The sequence below is a fragment of the Dipodomys spectabilis genome, unplaced genomic scaffold, assembly GCF_019054845.1.
Source record: "Dipodomys spectabilis isolate Male_0828 unplaced genomic scaffold, ASM1905484v1 ptg000564l, whole genome shotgun sequence".
Lineage (NCBI taxonomy): Eukaryota > Metazoa > Chordata > Mammalia > Rodentia > Heteromyidae > Dipodomys > Dipodomys spectabilis.
In genome coordinates, this window is record NW_024871241.1 from 1,195,785 (window position 1) to 1,217,941 (window position 22,157).

General features: G+C 37.5%; 1 protein-coding gene across 5 annotated transcripts in view; it reads right to left on the reverse strand.

Annotated features, from left to right (window-relative positions):
• Positions 1–22,157, reverse strand: part of Rps6ka3 (ribosomal protein S6 kinase A3) — a 106,686-nt gene that overhangs the window by 53,234 nt on the left and 31,295 nt on the right. For 4 of the 5 annotated variants that reach the window (XM_042670526.1, XM_042670530.1, XM_042670527.1 and 1 more), the window contains 2 exons: positions 18,908–18,964; positions 3,783–3,899 (listed from right to left, as the gene is read on the reverse strand). In XM_042670526.1, the coding sequence (XP_042526460.1) occupies positions 3,783–3,899; positions 18,908–18,964 (174 nt within the window). Of the gene's footprint in view, positions 1–3,782; positions 3,900–10,269; positions 10,391–18,907; positions 18,965–22,157 lie in introns of those variants that run through there. The other variant, XM_042670529.1, reaches the window with a different exon arrangement.

The following is a 22,157-nucleotide window of genomic DNA, read 5'->3' on the forward strand; positions in this document are numbered from 1 at the left end:
TTATAAAGCTGAAGTATGTGATGTTGAAAGGGTGTATGTAACAGGGGATTATGACCTAGGCAAGACAGAAGAGAAACTTCTTTAAGATCACAGGTACAAAAAGAGCTAACCAGCTGAGGAAGGGGTTGTGTGGGACAGGGTATTTCTGGCAGAGAATAAGGAAGAGGAAAGGCTTTCTACTGAGAAGAAGCCTGGCATGCCTGAGGAAAAAAGGCCAGTGGGTTCAGAAAACAGAGTAAAAACTACGTAAGACTCATGTTTTAGAGGTAACCAGGGGTCAGGCTGAGGGGCTCCTTAGATATTAAAAGAACTTGTCCTTATCATAAAAGCAAATGGAGGTCACTAAAAGCTTAAGGGGTTAAAATCTAAGACTATCATGTACATAATACACTGAGGTAAGAATAACTTAATTTTGGGAAAACCCAGTTAGGAGATTCCTTCAATCAGCTAGGGAAAGACAGTGGTAGCATATTCTGGAGAGCATTATTTAAGAAATCTTTATTAAATCAATAGAGATAGGTCAAATTGGCTGTGTGTGTGTGTGTGTGTGTGTGTGTGTGTGTGTGTGTGTGTGTGTTGAGAGATCTTTATTAAATCAATAGAGATAGGTCAAATTGGCTGTGTGTGTGTGTGTGAGTGTGTGTGTGTGTGTTGAGAGAGACTTAAAGAAGATATGAAGAATGCCTTCCAAGTTTCTGGCTTAACTGGATGCCATTCATAGTAACAGGAAAAAAAATGAAACAACAGGTTTGAGGATAAGGGAAGATCATGAGAGTTTGGTCTTAGACTAATGAGGTTAAGTACCTTTATTATATACAAATGGAAAAAATGTAGCTGAACATAAGAATTCAGAGCTTAAAAGAATAATTTATATTGGACCTGTTATGGCAGGCGTATGTGAATTATAATTAAGATAGAACATAATCAATTAGTAGGCATGTGGAGATGGCAGCTTAGAATCAAACACAAAGAAATTTTAGTATTAATTTAATCACTGGCTAGAGGAGGAAAATGGGGCTCCAAGAGGTTAAATATCTTGCTGAAGAACACACAGTAAATAGAAGAAAAAATGGAATTCAAATCTGGCTTAGAGGATAAACTTAAAACCATTATGTTCTGCTGACTACTAAGTCTATATTTGGACTAAAAGCACGCTTTGGGTTTGAAAGATGTTAACAACTATAACAAATTACCTATGTTACTCAAGAATTGCTAAATAGTCTCACTAAAATACACAATAGAGTTGAGCTAGTGCTGTTTTGAAGCTTGTAAAACATGACGTCTCTAAATGTTTCCTTATAGAGTATTAGGAATTACTGCACTGTCAAAGTAGAATACACTTTCTGGATTTTCCTCTTGCTGAAAACAGTTCTAGAATTATAATGCTATACTTCTCAAAATAGAGCAAAAAGTGCTCCAATGGTATTCAGAAGGGGGATAAGGACTGTTTGAAGGAAAGTGATTAAGATGCTTGGTAGTTTTGGGAAACACTTCTTTTGTGTGCTAGTCCTGGGGCTTGAACTCAGGGCCTGGGCATTGTCCCTAAGCTTCGTTTGCTTAAGGCTAGCTAGCACTCTACCACTCAAGGCACAGATATACTTCTAGATTTTTTCCAAGTAGTTTGTTGTAGGTAAGAGCCTCAAATGAGAGTGAGGAAGCTGTGGGTGGGGGGGAGAAGTGGGACAAAATGGAGGGGGTTAATATTAACATTGTTCTAAGAAATGTACTCATTATCTTGCTTATGTAACTGTAAACCCTCTGTACATCATATGTACAACAATTTTTTTGGGGGTCCGGTTGTGGGGTCTGAACTCTGGGCCTGGGCGCTGTCCCTCAGCTCTTCAGCTCAAGGCTAGCACTCTACCACTTGGGCCACAGCGCCACTTCCGGCTTTTTTCTTTTTTGCTTATGTGGTGCTGAGGAATCGAACCCAGGGCCTCAGGCATGCAAGGCAAGCGCTCTACCACTGAGCCACCTTCCCAGCCCATACAACAATTTTTTTTAAAAAAGTCTCATGGCCTTTCCTGTCTGGACTGCACTGGACTGGAACCATGATCCTCAGGTGTCAGCCTCCTGAGTAGCTACGATTACAAGTGTAAGCCACCAGTGCCCAGTTTGGGAAACATTTTTGATAGGCCAGTGACTGCTATATATAGTGAAACCCTGTCTCAAACACCAAAAATCACCCCTTGCTGCTCAAAATGAAACTTTGTGTTCCTTTTTTCCATACTGGTGCTTGCCTCAAGCTCTTGCTCAGCTTTTTCTGCTCATGGCTAAAGCTCTACCACTTGTGCCCTGCCTCCAGTTTCGACTTTTTCTGGGTAACTGAAATAGTCCCTCAGATTTGTCTGCCTGGATTGGCTTCAAACCTTCAAACCTCCTGAGCAGCAAGGATTATAGGTGTGAGCCATCAGTGCCTGGCTTTGCGCTCATTTTTAAATGCAGTACTGTCTAATCTACACTGGAAAAAGAGCCCAGTTTATAGACAATTATGTGAATTTATTTTGTTGGTCATGGAACCTGAACTCTGGGCCTGGGTGCTGCCTGTCAGCTCTTCAACTCAAGGCTAGTGCTCTACCACTTGAGCCACAGCATCACTTCCAGCCTTTTCTGCTTATGTAGTATTGAGGAATCGAACCCAGGGCTTCATGCATGTAAGGCAAGCACTCTACCACTGAGCCACCTTCCCAACCCCAATTAAGTGAATTTTAATCATTTAAAAAGCATGATTAAAGAGGTCATGTGGTTGTAAACATACCATGAATATTAAGTAAATACCTCCAATTTCTTAAAGTTTCCAATGTACTTTTGAACGACTTTATTCATTTTTCCACACTTACTGATAGTAAAAGCTGTAAAAACATAGCAAACTGCTGGTAGGTAGATTTGGTGACATTTCAACTTTCACATGGGAGGAATTATAAATATACACACATACATAAATTCCAAAAATCAACTATTTTATCCCAAGATCTTTTAAGTTTTCAATAGGTTCCTTATATCTTTTAATCTACACCTTACTTTGTGCCTCTTCCTTTACAGTACATTACTGACACATAATTCTACATACTTACGAGGTAGTGTGACAATTTGATACATGTACACAATGTATAGTATAATTACCAAATCAAGTTAGCATTAGCATTTCCATTAGCATTCCCTTCGGTTTAAATATTTCTAGCTAAGTCTGATGTCATATGCCTACAATCCTGGTACTTTGATGGTTAAGGCAGGAAATCTGTGGGTTTGAGGCCAGCCTGGGTCACATAATGAGACCCTGTCTCTAAAAATATTTGTAATTTTTTATGCTGGGAAGCTTCAAATTTCTCTCTTCTCTTAATTAGATACATCGTAAATTATTGTGAGCTATAATTACACTACTATACTGAGCTACATTAGATTATTTCTGTGTAACTCCATTTTGGTGCCCTATTATCCAACTTCACAAGGCCTGGCCATTCTCTCTTTTTTTTTTTTGTCAGTTGTGGGGCCTGAACTCTGGGCCCTGGTGCTGTCCCTCAGCTCTTCAGCTCAAGTTAGCACTCTACCATTTGAGCCACAGCGTCACTTCCAGTTTTCTGGTGGTTAACTGTAGATAAGATTCTCAGTGACTTTCCTGCCCAGGATGGCTTTGAACCGCGATTTTCAGATCTCAGCCTCCTGAGATTATAGGTGTGAGCCACCTGCGCCCAGGCATTCTTATTCTTTAGTGACTATTATTCTAGTTTCTACTTCTATAAAACTTCTATGAGCTTTAAAAAAAGAAAACACTCAGGACTTACCTTTCCAAATGATCCCTGCCCTAATACTTTCAAAAGTTCAAACTGGGAAGGATCTGCTTTTTCATGTCCTTCCTTTACATGATGTGTGATTGCAATTTCTTTGATGCTGCCTTCTTCCTGTTGAAGTAAATATAGGGAGAGAAAACAAAGTTATTGAGAGCTAAAGTCTCCCACTAGAAATCAAACAATCTTAATTTACTATAACATATTAGAAACCCTTACACTAATCTACGAAACTACTCCTTGCTGACCTACTGAGCAGAAGACATGCCAAGCAAATATATTTTCAAGTTAAATATTAGAAACAGATGTGTAACATCCCACCAGGTAAGTCATATTAATTTCTACATGATATTAGCAATGAGTATTTTCAAGTTTTCATTCTCCCTATCAGAGATAATCAGAATAGATGAGAGAGTAACAGAAGATGAGTAGAAATCTGAAAGTAAGAGAATTTGAGTAATATTGTCCTCTGAAATGGGAAAAATACTATACACAAAAAAACCCTGTTTACTGAGGGCAGGAACTGAAAAATATTCCATGATGAAGAAGCTAGGTTCTTTCTGAAATATAGCTTAAAAGAAAGTATCTGAACTTTGGGAATGGTAGTTCATGCCTGTAATCCTAACTCATAAGAGGATGAGATAGGAGAGAGTAGTAGAGGCTTGCCCAGGCAAAAAGTTAGCAAGATCCTATTTCAAAGTATAAGCCAGAGCAGAAGGCTTGGCTCAAGTGGTAGAGCCTAGCAAGCCCAAGGCCCTGAGTACAAAAAGGCTACAATGCTTGATAAGAAATGTACTCATTGGGGCTGGGAAGGTGGCTCAGTGGTAGAACGCTTGCCTTGCATGCATGAGGACCTGGGTTCGATTCCTCAGCACCACATAAGCTAAATGAAAAAAGCCGGAAGTGGTGCTGTGGCTCAAGTGGTAGAGCGCTAGCCTTGAGCTGAAGAGCTGAGGGACAGCGCCCAGGCCCAGAGTTCAGGCCCCACGACTGGACACCCCCCCCCAAAAATGTACTCATTATCTTGCCCATGTAATTGTAACCCCTCTGTATAGTATTTTCACAATTAAAAAAAAAAAGAAAGGAAAAAAAAAGAAATGAAGAGAAAAGGAAAGACAGGAAAGACAGAAGGAAGGAGAGAAAGAAGAGAAGAAAGAAAAAGGAAGGAAGGAAAGGAGGGAAAAAGGAAAGAAATAAGGAAAAGAAAAAGCTAAATATGATGGTGCACACTTATAATCGCAGCTACATGGGAAGCCAGAGTTCTAGGCTGGCACAGGCAGAATGCTCAAGACCCTATTTGAAAAATAATTGAAGCAAAAAGGGATGGGGATGTGGCAATTTTCTCTACCCACAGCTAGCTAGATTTGTACTTTTTTTTTTTTTTGGCTGGTCGTGGGGCTTGAACTCTGGGTCTAGCCACTGTTCCTGAGCTCTTCAGCTCAATGCCAGCACTCTACCACTTGAGCCACAGCATCACTTCTAGTTTTCTAGTGGTTCATTTGAGATAAGAGTCTCATGGACTTTTCTGCCTGGGCTGGCTTTGAACTGCAATCTCAGATCTCAGCCTCACGAGTAGCTAGGATTACAGGTGTGAGCTACCAGTGCCGGACTAGATTTGTACATTTTTTATTAAAAATTTTTTTTATTAAAAATAAAAATTTTTTTATTAAAAATTAAAGTAATGAAATGAATACTCTGAGCCAGTTGAGATGGCATGTGCCTGTGGTCCCAACACACTTGGGAAGTAAAAGCAGGTACATCTAGAGTTAGAGGACACTTTGACCTGCATAGTGAGATGCTGTCTCAATAAAAGAAAATAAGAAAAAAAGAAAAAAAAAACTAAATTAAAATTCAGCAATCTGAACCAAACCTTCATGTTTTCTCCACAGCTTGACCCAAAAGTTGAATGCCTATACCACAGCATTCACATTACCATGATGATGTATTGTTCATCTGAAGGTAATATATTAAATGTCTATTTATATGGGCCCACAGCAATGATTCCCAGGCCAACACTAGGAAACTTAAAAAATAATAACATGCCAGGTGCCAATGGCTGATACCTGTAATTCTAGCCACTCAGGAAGTTGAGATATGAGGATTGTGGTTTGAAGCTAGTGTAGGTAGGAATATCCATCAGACTTATCTCTAACCATCAAAAAGTGAAAAATATAGCTGTGGCTCAACTGGTAGAGCATCAGCCTTGAGCAGAAAAGCTAAGGGACAGTGCCCAATCCTGGAGTTCAAGCCTCAGTACTGGAGCATGTGCGTGCATGTACATGCATGAGTGTACACGTGAGTGCGCGCACACACACACCATTCAATCAAATGCTTAAATTCACAATAAACTTTCATTACTATTTGGACTATGTAGTTTCCTATTTTTATGGTTTCTAACAGTCCTCTACCATTTATGAGGGGGGAGAGAGAAATTAATTTGACCACTAATCTATTCTTAGCCCTTAACCCATAATTCCTATTTCTATGAGAGCCTCTTTCTTACCTTGGAGACCTCTCCTACCCTCCTATTAAGATTAGTGGCTTGCTGCAAAGCTATTCATCCTGGGGTAGACTTTCTGGACAAATCTACCATTTTCAATTCTGTCTCCTTTTTAGGTTATAATCTGCTAAGAAAGACGAAAACCGAACTTTGCATATCTGTAATGTTTTGCCTCATATTTGTATAGTATGGCTTGATATCAAATTTTAGAAAAGAATCTTGCATCAGAACTTTGATGCCATGCTTCCATTGCCTTCTAGCATCCAATGTTGCCCATGAGCTGAATGATGACAGATGGCAAGTGGTAGAACATCTATCTAGCACAGTCTTAAGTTCAAAATCTAATATCCCTCCTCCCACCAAATTGGAGATAAAGGATGGTAACCTGTTTCTTGTCCTGGTTTCTCTGAAACTCCACATTGAAGAAATAAGTAAAGTGCTTCTTAGTCTCAGAATACTAGATGCTTTGTGAACTTTTATCATCTAATGGACCTGAATTATTTAATCTCTATATGGGAATTCTAACATTTCTGATAGTTTCCTTCCATCCACTTTTAAGGGCTTCTCTTTTTTTGTGGTTCTTCTATTAGTTGGATATTGTGTCTGGAATTGAATTCTCTGTCACTTATTGCTTTTCTTCTATTTTGTGCCTCCTCTGTGTGTGTGTGTGTGTGTGTGTGCGTGTGCGTGTGTGCGTGCAGGCACATGTCCTAGGGCTTGTACTAAGGGCCTGGGCACTGTCCCTGAGCTTCTTTTGCTCAAGGCTAGTGCTCTACCACTTGAGCCAACAGCTCTATTCTTAACTTTTTGGTAGTTTACTGTAGATAAGAGTCTCATGGACTTTCCTGCTTGGGCTGGCTTTGAACTGTGATACACAGATCTCAGCCTCCTGGGTAGCTAGAATTACAGGTGTCCTTTCTCTCTCTTTTTTTTTTTTATTATTCTGGAAAATCTTATTTTAAACTTTCAAGTCATCTCTTTCTTAGTTTTTTTTTTTGTTGTTCCACTCCTGGAGCTTGAACTCAGGAGCTGGGCTGTCCCTTAGGGCTGTCCCTCACTGTCCCTGAGCTTTTGTGCACAAGGCTAGCACTCTATCACTTTGAGCCACAGTTCCATTTTCGGCTTTTTGGTAGTTAATTGGAGATAAAGAATGTCACAGACTTTCCTGCCAGTCTGGTTTTGAACCACAATCCTCAGATTTCAGCTTCCTGAGTAGCTAGTTATAGGCATGAGCCAACGGTGTCCAGCAATTAGTGATTTTTTTTTTTTAAGCTGGTCATGGGGCTTGAACTATGGGCCTGGGCACTGTCCCTCAATTCTTCAGCTCAAGACTACCGTACTACCTACCACTTGAGCCACAGCACCACTTCTGGCCTTTTCTGCTTCTGTGGTGCTGAGGAATCGAACCCAGGGCCTCATGCATGCAAGGCAAGCACTCTACCACTGAGCCACCTTCCCAGCCCATTAGTGAATTTTTAAAAAAACAGTCTTCCTCCAACCTTCACCCTCTCCCTTCAAAATGAACACAATAATTACAAATCCTCAAATCTCTTTGAGGATTCAAATTAGCATTTAAAATGTTCTTTTAAACTGGGCTTCAGAGTACAGAAAATTTTCCTTGGGGTGAGAGGAAAAAAAATCAACATTTGTGGCAAATTGGACACTGGTTAATTTCTAAAACCTTGCATGGTTTTGTTCTTTTTAAAATTTTTGTTCCTGCTAAAGCTCAAATTGTTTAAGATCTAAAGTTTTAGTTATCAAATAAACAAATTCTATTGACTTTTGTGTATTTTTGGCTTGTAAAATATTTTGCTTCATATCTATGTTCAGATTGTGCTTAATGCTACTAGGTTATGAAGCCATGTATATTTTAGAAATGATCTATGGTTCAACTAGGACATAATACTAATGCTTCAGTAAAAGGTAGGAAATAAACAATTTGTTCTTCTAATGCATACCTGGAATCTAATATGTATGGATGCAGAGAGGATTATCAAATTTCCAACATGCCAGTCAACCAAGAAGAGACTGACATATACATGTGACAAAAAACATGCCATTAATTCTTCTGTTTCTGAAATAAATCTGTCACTTGAAAACATAGAACTACAGTCTGACAGTTTGTGTTTGTGCTTGTAAGTACATGATGAAGAAGCTACAATTTTATTAAAAAAAGAATTTTGTCAACAATGTGGAGTACAGACACAAAGTCATATTACATTCTAATTGCTATACAAAGCTCAGGTATTTTACATTGTTTGACACAACCTTAGGTGTAATATTTGTCTGCTCATCATCACAAAAAAACCCTGTGCATTTAAAACACAGTTACAAATTCATACTGTTATTTTGACAGAGTCTGTTTATTTGATAAGCAAAAGTCCCATTATAGACAAAATTTTGAGGCTGGCAGTGAATCTATATCACAATCTGTCATATCCTTCCATAAGTCCTCCAACTATTTCTCAGAGTCAACCAGTCTAAGGATACTGAACACCACACCACTAAAGGTCCTTAAATATATTCTTAAATAGTCTTTAAAGTTTTACTTGTTGATTGGAGAAAAATGTTAACCTAATATTTCCTTTTAAAGTTGTGAGGGAAAACATAATTTGGATCCTAACATGTAAAAGGGAATAAAGGAACTATAATTATTGGTGTCTGCTTGGATATTAAAAAAAAAAAAAACACCTTAATAGCGCAACATGCTAACATGGGGGATACTAACTGATTTTAAAGAATGATTCAATCTTTGGCATTATGCCCTGCCTTGTATACATAATTTCCTTTTTCCTCTCCTCCCTTGAGTCAGGAAGTGTGGTCTTGAGGCATTTGTATTTTCTAAATTGTTTTAAGTGCCAAAAAACATTGTTAAATCTTGGGAGTAAAATATTTAAATGTTCTTTGGTAATATTGATAGAAAAGGTTTTATAACCATGAATGTATAATCATTTTTATGTAACATAAAAGAGACCTTACAAATGAAAAGAATGTTTTTACCTCTTAAAAGTTAAAGCAATTAAAGTATCATTTTCTTATGGATACCTAGTTTTTAATTTGAAGAAAGATAAATTAACTTTAAGTTTTTACATGATTAAGAGACATAAAAATTTGGTAATGTCACAAAATTAGGCTGCTTATTCAAGCTATGGTGAAAAACTACATTTTAATTTATTCTACATTATAATTTACTTCATTTGCAAGTAGAATAATAAATGTGCTCAGTACTTTGTATTTATAACTAAACTCTTTAAGACAGTATTACAAGCCAGCCATGTACATGTCTAAGAAAACAGCACTTCTGGTCTTTAGACCAATAGTCTCAATTGCGATGGCCAAGAGTAGTTTTCTCCCAATTCAAAATCTTAATCAAATTGAATTTTCTTTAAAAGCAGCAGCACAACACAATTCTCATAGCAAAATATAAAACTGATTTTGGCAGAATTTTAAATACGATGAAACAACCATCTACTATTTTGACATAGTGACTCTGAAAATGGTGCACACTCTAAGTTAAATAAAACTACTTCCTTAAGGTTACTTAAATAGAAGTATTTAAACTCAAGTTTTTACAGAAATGAATTTGAACAAGTATCTGATTTTAAGGTTTTGGCTGTTTAAAATAACATTCTCCTATATATTAGTAAATTTTCAGTTCTGTTCATTCCTGATTTAATTCTGGAAGTTAAAGTCATTTGTCTTATACAAAAATACGAATATAAGCCATGTAAAATTACTTTGGCATAAAACTAAATATAAAAACAAGTTGGTAAAAATACATAAAATACATAAAAATACATAAAGTTGAACAGTAAAATATAACTAGCTCACTTTTATTAAAATTATTCTTGAAAGTTCTATTAAAACTTTTTGAAATTTCAAGTTTTTTTAAAATGAATTTATAAAATGGAATAGCTATTAAATTACTTTAACTATACTTAGCTCCATTTAAAACATTCTCTTCTTTAAAAGAAGCAAGCTTACCTGTATAGAGCGAACACGAAAAGACAAAAACTTAAACATGGCTAAGAAACCATGTTGATGATAAAGGAATTTCGGAGGGTAAAGCTGAAGTTAGAAAAGGAAGGCCAAGCGCCTGCAAGTTTTCTCCTACCAGCTGTTCCGGCAATTAGAAAATTTCCTGTCAGGCGGGTCCTGAAAATGCTAGAAAAAGAGGCTGGACAGTTTTCCTGTGGTAAAAGAAAGGCTAAATCTGCCAATAGGGGCACTAGTGTAGCTGATAGGTAGGCAGGCCAGAACAGGAAATCACAACAGATTTTCTGATAGCCAAATCCTGTTGAAATGTTCTCTTCTTTGTTCCCAGAAGTCCAGACAACTTTCACAACCAGTAAAATGAATATTATTTTGGAATCCCGAGAAATGCCAATATTTCTTAACTATACGACTAAAGCAACTGAAACTAGTCACCACTATTAAAATAATAAGTGTTGCTGATGCACATGTGGAAGTTTACCCTTTGTTTATATACATACTCAAGATATGGTCTCAAGTTAAATGTAAGGTTATATATAGACATGCTACTGTTTCCTGTCAATAAGGAAATAGTTTCACAACTATACACAGAACATAAAGATCACACACAAAAACTTGTTAAAGAAATTCTTCCTGTCCTAAATGAAAGTAAATTATATTTAAATTTCCTTTGGGTATTTATCAACCAAGTTATAGACTGAGGCCCATAGCTAAAATTCCATTCTCTATTGCTAAAGTCTAAATGAGAAGACAACCTAGAAAAGCAGGTGTCAAATAACCATAACCATCTCTCACCTCTAACCTCTGTTTTATCCTCTTTCTTTCTTTTTCTTTCTTTCTCCCTTTCCCTCCCTCCCTCCATCCCTCCCTCTCTCTCTTTCTTTCTGCCCTAAGCTTGCTGGGCAGGTACTCTATCACCTGACCCAGGTCCTTCAGAGGTTCTTCTAAGGAATTTTTTTTTTGGTTCCGGTCATGGGGCCTGAACTCTGGGCCTGGGCGCTGTCTCTCAGCTCTTCAGCTCAAGGCTAGCGCTCTACCATGAGCCACAACGCCACTTCCGGCTTTTTTCTTTTTGCTTATGTGGTGCTGAGGAATTGAACTCAGGGCCTCATGCATGCAAGGCAAGCGCTCTACCACTGAGCCACCTTCCCAGCCCGTTCTAAGGAATTTTTGTTTTCGGTTTGGAAAATACTTTTTGGTGCCTATTTTGGGGCTTGAACTGAGTCAGTGCTGGGCTACGGCCCATGAGCTTTTTGGTCCAGGCTGGCTGTACACCATTTGAGCCACATCCCTATTTCTGGCTTTTTGGTGGTTAACTGGAGATAAGAGTCTCATAGACTTTCCTGCCTGGGTTGGCTTTGAACCTTGATCCTCAGATCTCAGGTTCCAGAGGAGTGGGGCATACAGGAGTGAGCCACCGCTGCCTAGCAGGAAAACACTCTTTAAAGTATGCCAATAATCAGAACATAATCATCATACTAGTGGCACTTAAACAAATAGCCAAATGACCAGCAGCCTTAAGAGCTGAGAGAAAATGCTCTACTTGTTAATTTAATCATAGAAACTTCAAATGTTAATCTATACAATCTCTAAGAATTTAATAAAATCACTGAATTTTTAAAACCTGGAGGGATACTAGAAAACTCTAAGAACATAGATTAAGGATGTAGCTCAGTGGTTAAGTATATGTTTAGCGTGTGTGAGGGCCCTGGCTGGAATTCCCAGCCCAAGGAAAGGAAAAGGGAAAAGAAAAGGAAACAGCAAGAACAATGCTCATTTTCTGGATGAAGAAACTGGTCAGATGCTCTTTAAAACAGCTTAAAGGAACATTCAAGGAAATGAGATAAAAACAAGTAGGTAATGCCAAGTGCTGATGACTCATGCCTATAAGCTTAGCTAATCAGGGGGCTGAGACCTGGAGGCTCACAGTTCAAAGCCAGCCCAGGCAGAAAAGTCCAGGAGTCTATGGCTCCAATTAACCAACAAAAAAGCTAGATTGAGATTGTGGCTTAAGAGGTAAAGCACCAGCTGTGAGCAAGTAAGCTAAGGAAGGGTGCAAAGACCTGGTTCAAGCCTTGTTACCAGCATACACACAGACACACAAAACCAGCAGGCAAATTCCCTGCGTATTATGAAGGGCCACAGGGCCAAGTAACCTTATGATTACGGAACGAATGATAGCTGGAATAATCATGAGTGAAAGATGGAAGAAACTACCTCTAGCATCTCCAACATAACAGGAGGATTTGAACAGGCCACTGTCTGTGGGGAGTGGGGGAGAGGGAGAGAGGAAGACAGAGAGGGAGAGAGGGAGAGGGAGGGAGAGGGAGGGAGGGGGGGAGAGGGGGAGGGAGGGAGAGGGAGAGAGAGAGAGAGAGTGAGAGAGAGAGAGAGAGAGAGAGAGAGAGAGAGAATGTGATAGTCTTGAGGCTGAACTCGGGGCTTGGGTGCTGTCCCTGAGTTTTGTGGTCAAGGCTAGTGCTCTACCACTTGAGCCAGAGCTTTATTTCCAGCATTTTGCTGGTTAATGGGAAATAGGAATCTCATGGATTTTCCTGCCTGGGCTGTTTTGAACTGTGATCCTCAGATTTCAGTCTCCTGAGTAGCTAGGATTACTGGCATGATCTACCAGTGCCTGGCATACTTTCTCTTTTAAACGACAGGTTTCCCTTATATGCTTTTGTGTCTGTAGCAAGGTAATGAAGCACTTGGAACCTAATACATGCTAAATGCTTGGTTAACCCATGACTAGACATACTTAAATGCCGAACAAGCTGCTCTAGGAAAAAGACCTCAGAATGCAATGCAGTGACTCAAACAAGGTAAATACCTACTTGCCCCCCACATAAGGAAGTTCATAGGTAAGAGGGTAGTTTAGGTGTCTGTAGACAATTGGATTATTAAGGGATTCAGTTTTTTTTTTCCACTCCATTTTCTCGATTCCCTCTACTGTCTTGTCTTTACCAAAATTTGCTTATTTGCTGGACACTGGTGTCTCATGCCTGTAATCCTAGCTACTCAGGAGGCTGAGATCTGAGCATCGCAGTTCAAAGCCAGACCAGGCGGGAAAGTCCATGAGACTTTTATCTCCAATTAATCACCAAAAACAGCCAAAAGCAGAGCTGTGGCTTTAGCCATGAGCTGAAAAAGCTCAGGGACAGTGCCAAGGCCCTGAGCTCAAGCCTAGGAGTAGCAAAAATTAAAAAGAATATGTATAGCTAATGGAAATTTTGATTATCTTGTGGGCTTCATACCAGTAAAGAAGAGCTAAAATGACTTAATAATCAAACCCACATTGTTCATAATATCTTATTTCTAGATCATCCTAACTTGTTTATAGAATGCAATTTTGTCCCAGATGCAAGTGCTATGAATGCAAAAGAGAAAATACAAGCCATATAAAAATATAATGGAGGACTGGGAAGGTGGCTCAGTGGTAGAGTGCTTGCCTTGCATGCCTGAGGCCCTGGGTTCGATTCCTCAGCACCACATACGCAAAAAAGAAAAAAGCCGGAAATGGCACTGTGGCTCAAGAGGTAGAGCACTAGCCTTGAGCTGAAGAGCTGAGGGACAGAGCCCAGGCCCAGAGTTCAGGCCCCACGACCGGACCACCCCCCCCAAAAAAACCCCATATATATATACATACATACATATATATATATGTATGTATGTATATATATATAAAATGGAAAAATACTTTAGCTTCAGACTAGAAAAAATAGGTTTTCCTTTCAAGGGAATTGTTATACAAAAAAGGAAACTTGTGGCAGGAAAATCATTATTAATATTGACTGTTTTCACATTTGCTTATATCTAAATATATATTCTAGATCAATGAAGAAAAAAATGTCTCAAATGGTATGGCAATGGATAGGAATGTATATCAAATCCAAAGGAAGTCCCAGGCTTTAGGACCCTTAATACTTAACATTTAATTAACAAAAACTGAACACCAACTGGGTATTACAAGACAGACTTGGTCATACTTTAGTAGGGAGTAAATACAGGGATATAAGCAATGGGATCTGGCATAGTTTTGCTGTTAGGGTATACAGAGAATGATATGGTAACACAAAGAAAAATGCTTAGTTGAACATCTAAGTGAAAGTGCTAAGTTGTGTTGGGAAGATGTATCAGTTGAGATGATATCTAATTTAGACCTGAAGCATGATTAGGAGTTAAGTGAAAGGAGGTCATAAGGGAAAAGAGAGAAAACATGACCAGTGAAAGTACAGAAGCAAAAAGAAATTGATACATTTGAGTGAGTGAACTTGAGGGCAGGTATGTGGGCTAAGGAGGATGTGGAGAAAAGTATGCAAAGGCCTTGGTAGGTCACATTACACAGTTTAGACTGGAAGTACAAAAATACTGAAGGGTTTTAAACAGATAATACTTGATAATGTTAATCATAATTTAATTTATGAAAAATTAACTTTCCCAAGATGTTGAAAAGTTAAACAGAATATGCAACCACACACACACTCTCTCTTTCTTACAGACACACTAATCAGCTGGATAATATAGTGGAAAATCCCATTTTCTTTCTTTTTCTTTTTTTGCCAGTCCTGGGACTTGAACTTAGGGCCTGGGCACTGTCCCAGAACTTCTTTAGCTCAAGACTAGCACTCTACTACCTGAGCCACAGAGCCACTTCTGGCTCTTTCTGTTTATGTGGTACTGAGGAATTGAACCCAGGGATCATGCATGCTAGGCAAATACTATACCACTACGCCACATTTCCGGCCTGAAAATCTCATTTTCAATCTAGCAAAAACTACGAAATATCCATGAGCTGGGCGCTGGTGGCTTACGCCTGTAATTGTAGCTACTCAGGAGGCTGAGATCTGAGGATCACAGTTGAAAGCCAGCCTGGGCAGGAAAGTCCATGAGACTCTTTTTTTTTTTTTGGAGTCTGGTAGTGGGGCCTGAACTCTGGGCCTGGGCGCTGTCCCTCAGCTCTTCAGCTCAAGGCTAGCACTCTACCACTTGAGCCACAGCGCCACTTCCGGCTTTTTTCTTTTTGCTTATGTGGTGCTAAGGAATCGAACCCAGGGCCTCAAGCATGCAAGGCAAGTGCTCTACCACTGAGCCACCTTCCCAGTCCCGTCCATGAGACTCTTATCTCCAATAAACTACCCAGAAAACTGGAAGTGGCGCAATGGCTCTAGTGTTAGAGCACTAACCTTGAGCTGAAGGACTGAGGGACAGCGTTCAGGCCAGAGTTCAAGCCCCATGACCAACAGAAAAAATAAAATAAAATAAATATCCATGAACTAAGAAATATTTAACTATATGTAAGAAGCCATAAAATTCTGATAAACGATATATAAAAATATAAGAATAAATAAATCTTTGATATGGAGACTTAATATTAAAATAATTTTCCCATGTTAATCTGTAAACAGATTATAAATTATTATAAATTCAAATTAAAAACACCTGTAACTCTGGCTACTCAGGAAGCTGAGATCTGGGAATCATGGTTCAAAGCTAGCATGGGTAGCAAAGTTCATGAGATTCTCACCTCCAATTAACCAGCAAAACTCTGGAAGTGGAGCTGTGGCTCAAGTGGAAAAGTACTAGCTTTGAACAAAAAAGCTCATGGACAATGCCTAGGACCTAAGGTCAAGACCTGGTGTGCATGTATACACACATCCACACCATTTTACAACAGATTGAAAAATTCATCTAGAAAATTAAATACAGAGTGAAAGGAGACTGATTGGAATATAGTGTAAAAGTGTGGAAATTTAACAATGAAACCTGTGTAACTAATGGAAGCAAGTAGAAATGCTATAAAGAATTAAATGCATAAAATTACAATTATGAAAAAGAACATGAGAGCAGCTTTTCAAATATGGAAGCAATTGAAAAAGTTTATAAAATCTAAATATTCAAGGGAATTGAAGGTTAATCTATCATTTAAATAGACAGGTTAAGTTCAAGTCTATTGCCTACAAATGTGACCATATTTTAAAAAGCCTTTGCAAATCTAATTAAGATGAGTTTATACTGTGTAGGATGTTGGGTCTATAATCCAATGACTGATTTCCTTATAAGAAATTTGGAAGCCGGGCGCTGGTGGCTCACACCTGTAATCCTAGCTACTCAGGAGGCTGAGATCTAAGGATCACGGTTCAAAGCCAGCCCAGGAAGTAAAGTCTGTGAGACTCTTATCTCCAATAAACCACTAGAAAACCGGATGGCGCTGTGGCTCACGCTGTGGCTCAAGTGGTAGAGCACTCATTCAGCTGAAGAGCTGAGGGATAGCGCCCAAGCCCAAAGTTCAAGCCCCATGACAGACCAAAAACAAAACAAAAACAAAAACAAAAACAAAAAAAAAAAAGAAAGAAAAAAGAAATTTGGAGACCCAGATAACAAGAATACCATGTAATGACTGAGGTTAAGATTGGAGCAATAGGATGAGGGGTGGGGGTGGGGAGGGGAGGATGGGAAGGGGAAACAAAGGAGAAGGCTACAATGCTTGATAAGAAATGTACTCATTATCTTGCCCATGTAATTGTAACCCCTCTGTACAGTATTTTCACACACACACAGAAAAAGATTGGAGCGATATCTCTATAAGCCAAGGAATACTAAGAATTGCTGGCAACCATGAGAGGCTGAAATAGGTAAGGAAGGACCTTCTGCTAGAGCTGTCAGAGAATATAGTACTGTTTAAACCTTATTTTTGGTTCTTTAGCTTTTAAAACAGTGAGAGAATAAGCTTCTATTTTTTTTAAGCCTCCTACTTTGTCGTAATTTCTTTTTTTTTATTTTTTCAATATATTTTTATTGTGAAAATACTGTACAGAGGGGTTACAATTACTTGGGTAAGATAATGAGCACATTTCTTATCAAGCATTGTAGCCTCCTGCTTTGTTTCCCCTTCCCGTCCCTTCCCATCCTCCCCCCCCCCCCAGCCCCCCTCCACCAAAGTTGTAAAGTTCGTTTTTTGACATAATGCTTTGTTATAATTTCTTAAGCTATCTTTGGGAACCTTATATAGGAATTAGGAAACAACTTAAAATAAAAGTTATCTCAATTGAATAGAGAAAGAATGAATTTTATGTGTTTAATAGAGGTTAGGACAATAGGTGACCAACTTGGAAAGAAGTTAGATTTCTACTAAAATGCCAAGTGTATCAAATATATAAATAAAAAAAAGAAAACAAACCACCACAATAAAACCCCCAAGGAATAGTAAGTAAACATCCAAGGTTTTCATAATAGAGGATCTTCTAAGCAAAACACTAACCTTCTCCCCCTCAAAGAATAAGAAAAAAGGAAAATAAGAAAGAATCCCAGAAGTCAAATGTGTTTAAATGATTTCTGTATAAATATATAACGCAAGACACAAAATCAATGTTTAGGGATAAAATTTTGGAAGATCTATAATAGACATGGAATTAATAACCAGAATATATTCAGAGATTGTACAACCAACAAGGAGACAAGCAACAACAGGACAAATAAAAAATGAAAATACTGATAATGTGTATCTAATCTTATTAATACTCAAATAGGATGCAAATTAAAAGGTTAAGTATTAATTATTTAGAATGTTACAAATAAAATATTTTTGGCAATATCCATGGAATGGTTGAACAGATACTCTCACGTGCTGAAATTTTTACAATCTTTTTGGTAGGTCTAGTTTTACAATCTTTGTGGTAATTCCCATTAAGATCTAAATGTTATTACTGTATAGCCCAACACATCTTCTAAGATTATATTATACTAGTTTACAAAATATTATATTCTACTAGTTTATAAAAATAAATAATGGAAAATGGCATTAAATTTTAGATATGCATCAATGAGTGTTTATTATATAATAGGTTTTAGATACTAGGGATTTAGGAGTGAATAAAAGAGATGAGGGAATGGTTAATATTCACTTTCTATGTTAAATATTTCTATAAAATTATATATATATATATACAGAGAGAGGAGGGGGGAAACAGAGTTGAAGAAGAAAGGAAGGTATATTTTCTCTATGTAGCCCAGGATGACCTCAAACTCACGGTATTTTTGCTTCAGCTTCCCAGTGTGTATTTTCAAAACAATCTTACCAGTTTTTTTGAATGGTTATTAGAATATATTTTGGTTACTTTTCTGGAAGAGTGGGATTTGAATTCAGGGCCTCATGTTTACTAGCTAGGTATTCTACCACTTGAGCCTGTTACGCTTTATTTTTGTTTTCCTTTTGGCTAGTGTTGGGACTTGAACCTAGTGTTCTGCAGTGCTAGGGAAGTAAGTACTCTACCACTTGAGCTATACTTCTAATTACTTTAATTATTTTCAGATAGGCTGGCAAGCTTTTCCCCAGAGCTGGCCTAGGACTGTGACAATCCTACCTGTATCTCCTGCATATCTTGAATTACAGATGTGCATCACCATGCCTGGCTAAAAGAGATGGGAATCTATTTTTTTGCCTAGGCTGGCCTTGAACTGTGATCTTTCTAATCTCCATCTCCTGAGTAGCTATGAATGACAGGCATGAACCATGACAATTTGTGACAAGTTTCTGATATTATAAAGTGACTGTTCTGCTCAGTTTAAAAATAAGAATAATTTTATGGTATCTGATTTGTCTCTATCCTTTGTGATCCTGTATTTTACTTACAGTTTGTGGATTAATCTCCTCCTCTCCCATAGGTTCATCCATAATTTGCTGTCCATTCTGTGAAAAGCATAGCAAGTAGAAAGTTACCAAAACACATTATACATCAAAAGAACATGAAGGCAGACAAAATGTCATTCAGGAATATTTTCACCCTTAAAGGGCTCTAAATGAAGCGGAAGAACCATCATCTAAGAATGCACTTGCAAATTTGCAACAGGTTGTGCTTCCAAAGGTCATATGTAATTATTTAAAACCACAAAACACTTTTTCATGGAAATAATAGATAATTACCTTTACAGGTGAGCTCTTGAGTTTATTTGAATAGTTAAATGCATTACAAATGGTCTTAGCTAAGTCTCAACAAACATTTACAACACTTGGTAGTGCAAAACAACTCCATTAATAATTAATCAGTTTATCTGATTAATTATTTCAGGGAAAGTAAAACTTAATCTCTACATCAAAATAAATTCCAGATGGATTAAACATTTAAATGTCTAAAATAAAACTGTAAGCATTAGAATATAGATGAATAATAATAATCATGAAAGAAGGTAGAAATCATAAAGAAAAATGACAATTGTATCCATAAAAGTTTAAAACGTCTTCTGCCAGACACACAAAGAAAGATAAAAAGACAAACTGATTACAAAAAATAAAGCAACATATGACAAAGAATTGGTATCCTTGATACATAAAGAGCTTGTTTTACAAACCTGTAAGAAAAAACGATGAACCTCAACAGAAATGAGCAATAAAGGAAAAAAGAGTTCAGCCTTAGTACCAATCAGAGAAATGCATTTAACCCAAAGATACCTCTTGCCTTTCAAATTGGCAATGATTTACAAAATAAATAAGAACAATCAGTGCTAACATGGGCATAGAAAAAGAGTACCCTGGATTTACTGCTAGAGAAAAGAATAAATCAGCACAACCTTTCAGGGAGACAATTTGATTGTGTATTAAAAAGTAAAACCACTACCATATATAAAATTTTGGAATGTCCCATGAATTCTACTTTCTTTTTTAAATGGGAAAGTGTACAAAGATGTATACACAAGAATGCTCACCATTTTTTTCCAAAAGAACTCCAAATTGGAAACCTAAATTCCTAACAATAGAGAACTAGTTAAATATATTATGGTACATCCATATAATGGAATACTATGTGGTTATTAAAAATGATGATAAAGATGTAAATTTATTGACATGGAAAGACAGTCACATGTAATAAGTGAAAAAAAGCAGTTTACAAAACAGTATGAATTGTATGATCCCATTTTAGGCAAATATATACATATCACAATGTATATATTTGTATGGGAAAAACTCTGGAAGGATATATACACCAAAATGTTAATAAGTGGCTAAGTGGTAGAAATTATACACAATTTTTTTGTTTGTGCTTACTTGAATTTTCTAATGTGCCTACAATATTGACAACCAAATTGTGTGACTTTGCATATGGTGGTGCAGCCCTGGAGAAGCTGAAGTAGAAGGACTGCACATTCAAGGCCAAACTGGGCTACACTGAGAGATTCTATCTCATACCCACCCCAGAAATCAGGAATGCATAGGGTCTTCTTTCATCTTCCCCACCACTGGAAAAAAGGAATAGCTCCCTACCTACTTGTTAATTCAACAAGTACACAAGGATCTAAGCTGATCATTTTTGGAGCACTATAAACTGGGAAGTAAAAGGCAGCCTCCTACCACTCCACACTGCATAAGGCAAATAAAACATGGTCTTCATCCTAGATCTACTGACCTACACAAAGGGTACCTTTCATTTTTACCCATTCGTAGAGGATGTTCCTAGGTTGGGGATGGTCTATTATACAATACCACAAAGTGTAAAAATAGTGACAAATGCAAGAAACGGCAGGTATAAAATCTTTATTTTCTTAAGACACTATCAGAGACTACAATATTGCCTGCTTTTGTGGTAAACATAGCTGAACTATCTCTGGGATACTTCCCCTAAACTCTACAATCAGTATTTAACTATTACTGATTGTTTTTAGTCTCACATCCCAAAGAAACCTTAGAATAGCTCTTAAGAATGCTGACTTTCACTGGGTAAGGATGGCTCATGCCTATAATCCTAGCTCAGGAGGCTGAGATCTGAGGATTGTGGTTCAAAGCCATCCTGGGGAGAAAAGTCTGTGTGACTTTTACCTCCAATTAACCACTTAAAAGCCAAAAGTGGAGCTGTGGCTCAAGCTCAGGATAGCACCTAGGTCCTTAGTTCAAGCCCCAGGAAAGCCCCCCTCTCCCAAAAAGGAATGCTGCGGACATTGGAGATTAACATGTAGGTTCAAAATCTTATTTGTTTTTTAATTTTTTATTGTTATATAAAGGTGATGTACGGAGGAGTTACAGTTACATAAGTCAGGTAAAAAGTACATCTCTTTTTGGACAATGTCACCCCAAAATCTTGTTCTTACCTCTACTAATTATGATGCCCAGGATAAGTTATTTAAATTAAGTTTTAGTTTCCTTCTATATAGAAAGTGAAAGTTTTAGAAGTCTTATCTTCAGGTTTATTGTTAAGACAAAATTATAGTAAACACTAAGTACTTAGGGTACTAAGCACTTAGTAAATATGAATTACTTTTTACTATGTCCAAAATTCAATCACTTCATCCATGGCCAACCAACCTGCTACCTTTCCTCTATTTTCTATCTTAGTGAACTGGACCATCATTCACTAAGTAGTTCAAAGTATAGCTTACTATAACAGAGATCTGCTTAATGACTGCCTATGATTTGGCTTTTAGAACTTGGTCTAACTTAAGCTATACTTACATTTGCCATGGAATAGAATTTGAGAACCATCTGCTCCTTGTAATGTTTAATACATGCAAGCAAAACAAACATCACAACTTCTAATTTACTTCTAAATCAAACTGGTACTGTAGCAGTCACACTGAATTTGGACTGATAGGGCCATAGCTACATCTAAGCTTTATGATCTTAATTAAGCAATTCAGAATTTCTCTTAATCTATCACCGTATGTGCTCAAAGTGGGCTATTTGCCCTGTCTACACAAAGGTTATTATTTAATGTAAAACTGAGATGTGTAAACTGTAAAAAGTTATACTAATAAAAATTACTATTAAGACAAAGTAGCTTCATGAAGATAAAATGGTCCTTTTGATCTTAGATTAAAAAAAATAGGATCAGTAAGGGATCTCAGAAGTCTTCTGTTCTAACTTACACATCATATATTTAATTCTTTCTACCCCT